We start from the raw sequence: 10,847 nt of genomic DNA, 5'->3' as shown, positions 1-10,847 counted from the left end.
AAATCATATGATTTTATGAAGTTATACGTATAGCTAGCTAAGTTGCCTGAGAAAATTGATTTAGATTCCAGAATTACTCAAAGGTACATAAGAACCAAAATAAAGATGGCATCTGAAAGGTTGTAGAAAGAGCTAAAATTGGGAATCAGGAGACCTGGATTCCACGTCCACATTTGCTAGTCAGGTATACTAGGCCCTGGATGTTTCATGGTCACACTGCCAGGTTTGCTCTTGGTTGAGTTCTGGTTGGGGACAGAAAGCGGTAAATGTAGGGGTTGCTGAGAGAAGGTGCTGTCAGTTCACTGCAGTGAGAAGCTGGTGGCTACGGTAAGGGCTGAGAGAGAGAGAGAGAGAGAGATCATTCATAATTTCATCATCCTAACCTAACTAACCACTACCAAGCCTGGAAGAAAGTTTCTACTTTATAAGCAATTTCTTGTTTTACAGAGTATCAGTTTCCTCAATGCATAATGACCTGAAATCCAAATAACACATCCTCTTCTGAGTGAGCTGAGAACCATATAAGGCTACATTTGAATTAGGAAAGCACAAACTCATTTTGAACAGTTGGTTCTGGAGTAGTTTTACTGTAATTGTCTACAGAAGGAATGCTGTGCTGGCTGACCTCTCCCAATTTATCCCAATCTTAAGCTTTGAGTGACTGTGGCAGTTATTAATCTTTGATAGGCCTGAGGTAGAATATAAAATTTAAGAATTGAAAAGCATTTTAGCTATCATTTAGCCCAACTTCCTAGTCCTAGCTCTGTGACTGTATCTTTTATCATTTTCAGTTATTTTAATTTTTTATTAAATAGACGTCTCTGTATTTCTCTAAAAGTATATATAGTCCAAATTTTAATATATAGTAGTGTCATGTGTTGTTCACTTATTAATGTTCCTAATTATTTTGAAAGTTTCAAACCCACAGAGAAACAAGAAAATAGTATGACTACCCATGAACTCTTTACCTAGATTAATCAGTTGTTAACACCTGGCCGCATGTGCTTTATTGCTCCCTGTCTCTACATTTCTATATAAACACACACACATACTTTTATGCTCAAATATTTGGAGAATAAATGTTAGACATCATGCTATCTGATCCCTACATACTTCAACGTATATCTTCTGAGAATTACTTTCCAACTTGGTGTGCCATCTCGCCTTCCTGCCCATCATACGTGGGAGTTCCCGTTACCATCGTTGCCAAGTATTGCTCTTCTTAATCGTTTTAAATTTTAGATATTGTAATGAGTGCGCAGGGATATTTCATTGTGATTTTAACATGCATTTCTCTGATGGATAATGATGTTTAACATGTTTTCGGAGCCTTTTTGGATAACCTCTTTAATGAAATTCCTCTTCCAGTCTTTTGCCCATTTAAAAAATAGATTGTTCGTATTTTTCTTATAGTCTGGATATAAGTTTCTCTCAGATAGATGTAAAACAGAAAGGCATTTCATTAAAATTATTTCATGTATTGGCTTAGTGTGTGAACTCAGCCATTTTTTTTAAGAAAAGGAAATAATCTAGTGTTACTCTGGATAGTTATTCTGCCTATGCAGAAAAGAGATAGTGTTCAAATTTAAACAAATTTTTTTTTTGGAATTGAAATAAAGGAAACACTCGGACAAGTCTCACAAGTATGTATTCTCTTTGTATAAATAGACTTCCTTTTGGGCAACTAGACCTTTATATGGAAACTCTTGGTATTTTAAAATAAACAGCAGGATCTGCTGGGAACTGGATGATAATTCTATTTTGTGGTAGTCATGACAAGGTGACTTCATGGATTCAATGATGAGAGGCAAAGAACCCTATTTCCTTCCTTTTTCAAAGCCCACTCAAAATCTAGACAAGAAAGAGCAACTTTCTTGACCTAGTCAGAATGGTTAATTTATTTGTACAGCGGCAGTTGACATTAACCCAAACTGGAAACTTTTTCGGTAAGGCTTTTCCAAAAGCTACATCGACATGCATAGCAACATTTTGTATCCCAGGCCATTTTGCAAGAGATTGTCACACGAGGCTGCTCTCTGAGTTTCTTCTTGACATTCTTATTCAGATAAAATCTAATTAGACCACAGGATGAGAGTCACTGCAGCTAACATACCACCATTTACAGCCTCCATGTCTGCCGTTAACATAGCTATTGGATCATAGAGCTATGTGAGTCCAGCCTCAGGCATAAACTACTATTCAGTCTGAGTTGACACTTGAGATAGAATCTCCTTGCTGTCTCCAGGTTTAAATAAACACAACAGGCAGAGTTGGGAATAGAAAATAAGCCCTAGAAAGCCAGCCTTAAGTGCACAAGAGGAGTAGAGATCCACACCATATTCCTCTGGTAGTGGCCCATAAGAGGCTTATGGGCTAATTATAGAAGTGTATACAGTTTATCTTAGAAAAAGTTTTTAAAGTTCCAGCAGAATGGCAACCCCTTTCTCCCCTGAAGGATGCTTTACTAGCAGCCTTGTCACACAAAGCTAGGTGATTTACAAAGTCCTGCACCATTATAGAATAGTTTTAGAACACATTGTTACACAGCTCTTTTTGTTGTCATTATAGGGGAGTGTGTTCAACACTTGGAAACCCATGTGGGTTGTATTGTTAGAAGATGGAATTGAATTCTATAAGAAGAAAAGTGACAGCAGCCCCAAAGGAATGATTCCCTTGAAAGGAAGCACTCTGACTAGCCCTTGTCAGGACTTCGGCAAAAGGATGGTGAGTTGACATCATTAGCTGCGATGAACACCTTGCCGGGCACTGACCTTTGAGCCTGTGCATAGCCTATCATGTGAATGATGTTCCCTGGGGCAGTCCCTCTCACCACCACCCACATTCCACTCCGGGCATTTGGGTGTCTCTTGGCCAAGCACTTATAGAACAAGGTGGGCTCAACAACTATGCTTCTTAAGGGGCCTCAGCCCCTTGAAATGAATTATCCCTAATGGAATGTGTTTTGATTTTTAGTTTGTGTTTAAGATCACTACAAAAAAACAGCAGGACCACTTCTTCCAGGCAGCCTTCCTGGAAGAGAGAGATGGCTGGGTTCGAGACATTAAGAAGGCCATTAAATGCATTGAAGGAGGCCAGAAGTTTGCGAGGAAATCCACCAGGAGATCCATTCGACTGCCAGAAACCATTGATTTAGGGTGACTTTCTCTGTTTGCTTCCTTCTGCCATCTTCCTTCCCCCACTCCCATCCCACCTTTGAGGAAATTTTATAACAGTTCTGGCGCTAAAGTTTGCTTTAGTCACCTCTGAAAGCTGTATCCACTCTTCCAGGTTGATATTGGCATTTGGTGTACTAAGATGTTTACCTGGATCTGAGGGTGTAATCATGCTTTTCCGAGACCTAGCAGTTGAGGAGAGGAGGCTAATGGAGTATACATTCTCTCATTTTGGGTAACCTTGGCAGAGGGAGAGAGAGAGAGAGGTAGAGAGAGAGAGAGAGAGGTAGAGAGAGAGAGAGAGAGCGCGAGCGCCATATAGATAGAGATGGAGAGATAGAGATAAGTTATCATTTCATCTATGAAGTAACTGTAATAAGCTGGTATTGAAAGAAAGCTTCAGTATCTCTAGGTAGGCAGGAAATGGCAGGGGCTACGCATCCAAGTGTGTGAGGTTTCAAGTTCAAGAGCACACATTCACACAGTCAACACAGACCAACCAAGGTGAACACCCATTCTGGGTGGAAGTCATTTGTATCCTGGCCTGGTTTAATGTCCTCTGACATTGGCTGCCTTGGAATTGCAGATGATGGCTGTTTTCTAAAGGGTTTTAGAAACTCACAGGTAAATTCAGCCTCCGATAGCAGTTGGGAGTAGGCTTCCTTCCTTTCTGCATGTTTCACATCTTCTCCTATTGCATGGACCTTTTTCTCTGAGAGTGTCTTTACTTCTTGATAGTTTTGCTTGTATGCCGAGCATATCCTGAAACTGGAGCCCTGCCAAGAAAAATTCCATGTTGGTTGCTTAAAAGGTCCAACGAGGGTTCTTTTTACAAAACGAGGGGAGTCCCTGAGAGGAACTGAAGAAAAACTCCTTCTGCAAGCCTAACACAGACTTGGCATGTCACAAGAGTTTGAAAAAGTCTGCACATTGAGCTTGGTGAGACTGAGCACCTTCTCTCACCAGGAAAGATTTTGGGTAGAGACCCAAGAGGAGGTGCAGCTGATGGCTAGAGTTGTCAAGTGACCACATTTCTGGTTATGGCTGTCAGAGTTAAGTGAGAATGATGCTTGTGCTGGGTGGAGCTGCAGACCTCACGAAAGTGGCCTTCTGTTTGGTTGCTTGCAATATCTCTCTCTGATCAGGCTATCTTCAGTTTATTACTTCAAGGACAAAAATGAAAATTCATTGTTTCATCTTGTCTCATAATTTTTAGAATAAGAGATAAGTTTAGTCAAAACGTTCACTTTCTAGGAGGCGAATGCCTACACCAGATGGTCTCCTGAAACACACTTAAAAGAATGAGACATGAGAATAGAGGGACCTTAGAGATCTAGAATGTGTATGGAAAAATGGCCCTGAGAACCTTTAATCTTTGCCACCTACCTGGGGGCAGCTCTATTTCGGGTACCAGGAGTTAAATCAACAAAGAGCTTAATGAATTTAAGAAATAATAAACATATTTCTAGTACCTTTTATTGAATGCTATCTAGGCCACAAAGTTATGCAAATAACGACTATGCCCTTTAACTACTTATAATTTGATGGAGAGATTAGGTATGGGGTCACCTGCAGGGTGTGGCGGGGAAAGCTTGTGCTCATGGCCAACCTCTCCAGGGTGGACTCCCTGAGAGGATTCACCATTCTGAAATGCTCCCCACTCATCTGTCTGTTTCTATCTTTGTGCAGTGCTATGTATTTGTCCATGAAAGATACTGAAAAAGGAATAAGAGAACTAAACCTCGAGAAGGACAAGAAGATTTTTAATCACTGCTTCACAGGTAAAAGGCCTTTTGAGTCTGAAGTGGGGCCACTGGGGAAGGCAAGATGAAGTTCTTGCTCAGCCTAATGTGTGCGGTGGGGGTGTGGAGCATGGTGGGTGGAGTGTGGTGGGTGGATGGAGTCATAGGACGCAGACTGGTGAGCATGAAAATTAAACTTCCCCAGCATGGAAACAGAAAGAAGGGTAGATAAGAACTTTGCTGTCCAAGATATTGTTTTGGGAATTCTAGTTATATCAATCAAAAGATCTTTTTTTTCTGCCCATAAATGTTATTATGTTAAAAAAGACACAGAATTGAATAAAATGATAAACGGGGATTAAAATGTAATGCAAGATTTAAGTAACAATACTAGGGATGTCTGAGGCTGCACAGGATCAGGCTTTAAGTGTTATGAGTTTAGGTAAATGGTGTAGTAGTTAAAAACATGTTCTTTGGAGCCTGACTGTCTTGATTCAAACCTTGGCTCTGAAACCTAGCTATAAAACCTCAGGCCAAAAATTTAGCCTTTCTTTGCTTCACTTTTATTTATAAAATAAGGATAACCATGCACATCTATTTTATAGGCTTGCTATAATGTGCTTAGAACAGTGTTTGGCATACACTAAGGACTATTGGTGCAAGTTCTCCATGTGGTTTATAATTAAGAGGTCACAAGTCTGACAGCCAATCAATTCTGTGAGTTCGGAAAGGAGAAAGTACTCAGAGATGAATAGGAGGTGGCGCCTAAGTTTGACCTTGAAAGATAAATAGAATTTCATTAAATATTTGTGAGAAGGAACGCTGATGAGAGGGCTGAGCAGAGAGGACAGTGAGGACAAAGTTATGGGCCAGAGATATGCAGAATATACACGCAGGAAAAGAACACGATCAGCGTGTTAGAGCTGCTGGTTCATTAGGGGGCAAAACGGGATGTGTAGTTTGGGACTAGGTTTGTCTAATGTCAGGCATGTCTTGATTATGGTGACAAGAGAGATCAAGGGAGAAAAACTGTGAGAAGAAACAACAGATGTAGAATTAATCAACAGGTAATGCATGGAGACTGTCCAGGACCAGGCCAGGAAGGTGGAGAGGTAGAGGGTGTGATCTCAGCTAACAGGGTAGTATCCCATGGGAATTCAGCATCAGAGAGTTAAGGTAGATGGCCATTAACATCAGAAAAGATTGGGCTAAGATTTGGGGTAAAGATACCAAGCCTGGGCAGGGGGAAGGGAAACCCAACAAGAGCAGGTCACTAAGACAGAGCCTGGGACAAAGGGAACATGGTGGAGACAGGGATGGGGTTCCCTATGCAGATCTGGGCACAAGGTCCAGGCCAGACTTATTTCCTGTGCAATGTGTTACTGAGTCCCAGAATTTTGGGCTAGAACTTCTTCAGTCCTCCCCAATGAAGGCCAGGATGGGTTCTAGAAATCAGGTGGGATCCAGCCTTCATGTAGGATCAGGTGGTGTCAGCAGAGACACATGTCTGTCTACAGCAGAGACTGGGACCTGGATACTGCTGACATGTGATGGAGGACTTTGAATGTTAGGTGATAAGGAAACTAGACTGAAGTTGCCCTTCAAGCTTCAGCATGCCTGGCTGAACAAGCATGGAGTCTGGGGTTAGAACACTGAAGCGAAGTTCCATTGCAGGCAAAACACAGGCCTAAGATTACTTAAGTTCTCTGAGCCTTAATTTTCTCATCCTGAAAATGAGATCTGCAATTACTGCCTTACCTCTTTTACAAGGTCTCTGCAAGGATTAAAAGCAGAAATACAGTATTAATCAGTTTATCCTTCTAGAGAAAGAAAAGTAGGCAAAGCCTTTCATATATGAAATTCATGAAGACTCACTCACCAACCGCTTTCACTCCTGTTTCAAGGATGGCTCATCTTACTACTGTCTCAGATGACCTGGGACTTGAGGCCTGTTATGTTGGCTCCCTGGTTGGCTATGTTTGTAAAGAAAATGTTGTTTTTAATACACAGCTTTTCTGTGGCCTGCTAATAATCCAACTGAGGGGTCAATTTTATTTTATTCTCTTTTTAAATCTCTCTTGAGGCAGAATGTTGATTAAATGACTTCTCAAGATTCCTGCTAGACCCTGCAAAAAAGGTGTGACGTTCAGTGCAAGTGTTATCAACAAATTTTAATTTAGGACATACATATCTGACCGTATTATTTCCTGCCTAGAAGTTTGCAGTGGCTCTCCATTGTCAGTATTCTTGATGTGCCATTAAAGCTCTCCCGCCTCACTCTGCGCCTTCCTTTCTCTCTTGTCTCTTCTTGCCTTCTTGTCACCGACTCCTCCCCCTTAGCCCCAAAATGGGCTGTTTCATGCCTGTGTGCATCTGTTCAGACTGCAGCTCCCCTCAGCCTGTGCTGGTTTCTCTCAGCCTCTGCCTCATGTGTTTGGCAAAAATCTACTCATTTTAAAGGCCCAGGGTCACTTCCTCTGTAAAGCTTTTCCTGTCAGTGCATCCAGAGTTCCCTTCCCCCATCCACCCCTTCCATACCTTCCTGCAGGTAGCTCCACAGTATTGACCCATAGTATAGCAGTTGTGATAGCAATTACTTATCACCCATCTCTCCTTTTTAGATTCTCTGAGTGAGTCTCCCCAATATCCATTGCAGCACCTAGTAGGTGCTAAATAAATGTTTGTTAATGAAGTAAATGAGTGGAATAGTAAAAACTGTTTCTTTGATGCATATAGATTTTTCTTCCCCTCAAGACTTAACGTGGTTCATTTTGTTTCTAGGTATCTATCCCATTGATTTTGTTTTTTTCTTCTTGGAATAACAGGGAAAAGATAAGACAAGTTAGACACGTGAGTGCTCTGGAGCTTTCCAGAGGTGACTGTCAGTGATTCGTTCTTTGATTAAGCGCGTTAACCTTCCTTCTGATGGTCCCATCCAGGTAACTGTGTCATCGACTGGCTGCTTTCCAACCAGTCTGTTCGGAATCGCCAGGAAGGCCTCATGATCGCCTCCTCACTGCTGAACGAAGGCTACCTGCAACCTGCTGGAGACCTGTCTAAGAACGCAGTGGATGGAACTGCCGAAAACCCTTTCCTGGACAACCCTGATGCCTTCTACTATTTTGTAAGTGAGAAAAGCTACCTATCTACTCTTTCTGCAATGGGGACTGCCTGGGCAGATTCTAGGGGCTGATTTCAGTTCATATCTACGTATGCTAAAGAAAAGCCCAGCCCTACGGAGAGCTGTTACATGTTTCAGACTTGACAGCTGTCCCCCCTCCTCAGTGTCTGCCACATCTAAGTGAATCAATTTAAAGGAAAACATTGTTTTCTTGAATAGTTTTCTTTAAATGGACTTTTAAAAACTTTACTATATCTATTCTTATAAGCAGTAATTCAGTTATAAAAACCTGTTAGGCCCTCACACATGCCAGGCACTCTAAAAAACGAAGGAGATACAGCAGTTAACAAAACAAAACAAACAAAAAATAAAAAAGAAAAACAAATAAACAAAACAACAACTGGCAGAAATTGCATCCTTTATGGAGCTTTCTTTCTAGAGGGAGATCCATGATATCACGATATGCTGGTTGTAGTTTTCCAAATATACATTAAAATACATGACTTTTCATACAGAATGTTTTCATCTACATCACCTCTCTCAATTGTCTTGTGTACCTCCCATGGTATGCTTACCACAGACTGGGAAACATTATGTTACACAACAATCTTGGGCCATGTGAGAAATCCCGCAATAGATTTCTAGGGGAATTTTGGCAGTTTTGTTTCTATTTAGTGTCAGAGCACAAAAGTTAGCTACTTAAGGGAACAAACCTTTTTAAAAAAATGATGTGGATATCCCAGAGAGAGTTTCATTTCATTTTGGGGGAAGTTTTTCTGTCAGTATTTTAATATGCTTGTTTGTAGCTATTTAAATATGGGATTCTAAAAATACCCATCACAGTGGCTCCTCTTCCTCTGTACGATTCATTGCTTGCTTATAGTTGAGCAAGTCTCAGTCCCCTCCTGACCTCAGAGAATGAGGATGGACACATGCTCTTGATCTTCTCAAAGAAGAAGGGGCTGAGTGGCAGAGGTCATAACTGAGCTTGTGTTGTGCAGTGTCTTAGAAGTTAGCTAACTCTACTTTCAAGAATGTGGCCTTGAAGTCCCAAGAGAAGGAAGGCTCTGAAGAAAGAAATGTGCTCACCTAGACTTAGAATGTATCTTGGGGAACCCAAGAAAATGAAAAGATGCTGACAAGATCACATGAGAAGAAACAAGAGAGGACGAGCATCTAGAAACAAGATAAAAGGGGAGGGGAAACGAGCTAACCAAGGACAGCCTTTAAGGTTCAGGTTGGGATATGAACCACAGGGGAGGAAAAGAAGGAGCTTACGCTGGTGGCTGGAGGGTAGAGGGAGATGGAGATGGTAAAATAGCAATATGCCTAAGACTCATAAAATAAACTTGCCATTTCTTTCCTCATAGCCAGACAGTGGGTTCTTCTGTGAAGAGAATTCCAGTGATGAAGACATTATTCTGAAAGAAGAATTCAGAGGCGTCATTATCAAGCAGGGATGTCTGCTGAAGCAGGTGAGTGTTTATTCTTACCTTTTCCCCTTATCAGCTTCTTTTTATTTCTAAATCACAAATGGTATGTCATTTGGCCAATAGTCAACTAGCAAATGAAACCTACAGAGAAAAAGATAGACAACTAGCTAAGTAAATGATCAAAGTGGCATTAGGTCAAAAGGACTGAAGCAGACAGGGCAGAAGATCCACCTTGAAAAAGAGAAATTTCTCTTTTATCAATATCATGGGGAAAATAGATGTTTCAAGAAAAATATTGACCTTTTAATTAGGGGGAGGAAATCAATTGGCTAAAAGATGCCATCCAAAAGACAACGATATTTCATAATAAAAATACTTCCATCTGCCTATTCCTCCTCCCTACAAAGTAACTGGGAGACAGGAATAGGCCACAGCTAGACAAGGAACATTATATCCTGTTGAGAACAAGGAAGTACCATTCCAGACTGTGGGTAGGACATGGTTAGACTAAACCTAGTGCATGCCTGAGGCCAACTCTGAAGAAGCATCAGCAAACAAAGGGCAAATCCAGTTAGAAGGCATGAACTCAGTCCTGGGGAGAAGTTGTGTGCAGTTACCAGGTGTCCACAGGTACAGGCCACTGTCAGTCTGGGAGGCAAAGAGCTGAAGAGCTATAGTTAGTGACCATGTCAAGAGGTATGGCAAGAGGTATGACAGTACAGGCCACTGTCAGTCTGGGAGACTGAAGAGCTGAAGAGCTATAGTTAGTGACCATGCCAAGAGGTAAGAGAATACACGGGCTGAGGCTGAGTGGGGAAATTAGGGCCAGCACCTCATAGAGGAAGAAGCAGCAGAAAGACATGAGGATATTTAGGGTGAAACAAACTGATACCAGCACATAGGGTCACAGAAACCAAACTACTTTATGAGGCCAAAGTTTTGCCTTCCTGGTTGTGCTGTGAGCCATCTTAAAGGCACTGCGCAGTATATAACAGAGAGAACTGGGTTGCTGTAAGGAGATTTTTGTGCTCTGATGTAGACCCCATGGGACTGAGAGATTTGACTTATCTCATCATAGAACCCTGAACTTTCAGGGCAAGAGGGGAGAATGAACTTGAGCATGTATTTACACTTGAAAAGAAGGAAATTGGGTTAATTGAGATTAGTTATAGAAATGGATTTTGAATTTTACTAGGGGAAGTGGGCATTAATGTGGAAAATTTACCTTAACATCAGGTTTTCAGAGAATAGGGTCCTAAGACATAATACAGTAAGAATCTAGAAAGAATTCACAGACTATTCTAATAACTTTTATAACAAGGTAACCACTGACTAGATTAAAAGAAAAGCATAGGAGCAGGCCTGCCTTGTGTAGGGA

At 41.3% G+C, this 10,847-nt stretch overlaps 1 protein-coding gene across 1 annotated transcript in view; it reads left to right on the top strand.

Moving 5' to 3' along the window:
- The window catches only part of PLEK (pleckstrin), a 24,420-nt gene that overhangs the window by 6,664 nt on the left and 6,909 nt on the right, over positions 1–10,847 (top strand). The window contains exons 2-6 of the mRNA XM_006909533.1: positions 2,569–2,724; positions 2,974–3,155; positions 4,863–4,954; positions 7,855–8,039; positions 9,407–9,511. Coding sequence (XP_006909595.1) covers positions 2,569–2,724; positions 2,974–3,155; positions 4,863–4,954; positions 7,855–8,039; positions 9,407–9,511 — 720 coding nt within the window. The remainder of the gene's footprint in view (positions 1–2,568; positions 2,725–2,973; positions 3,156–4,862; positions 4,955–7,854; positions 8,040–9,406; positions 9,512–10,847) is intronic.

Source organism: Pteropus alecto, unplaced genomic scaffold, assembly GCF_000325575.1.
Source record: "Pteropus alecto unplaced genomic scaffold, ASM32557v1 scaffold131, whole genome shotgun sequence".
In the NCBI taxonomy this organism is placed as follows: domain Eukaryota; kingdom Metazoa; phylum Chordata; class Mammalia; order Chiroptera; family Pteropodidae; genus Pteropus; species Pteropus alecto.
The sequence above is the reverse complement of the archived record's forward strand: the minus strand, read 5'-3'. Positions and strand labels throughout refer to the sequence as shown.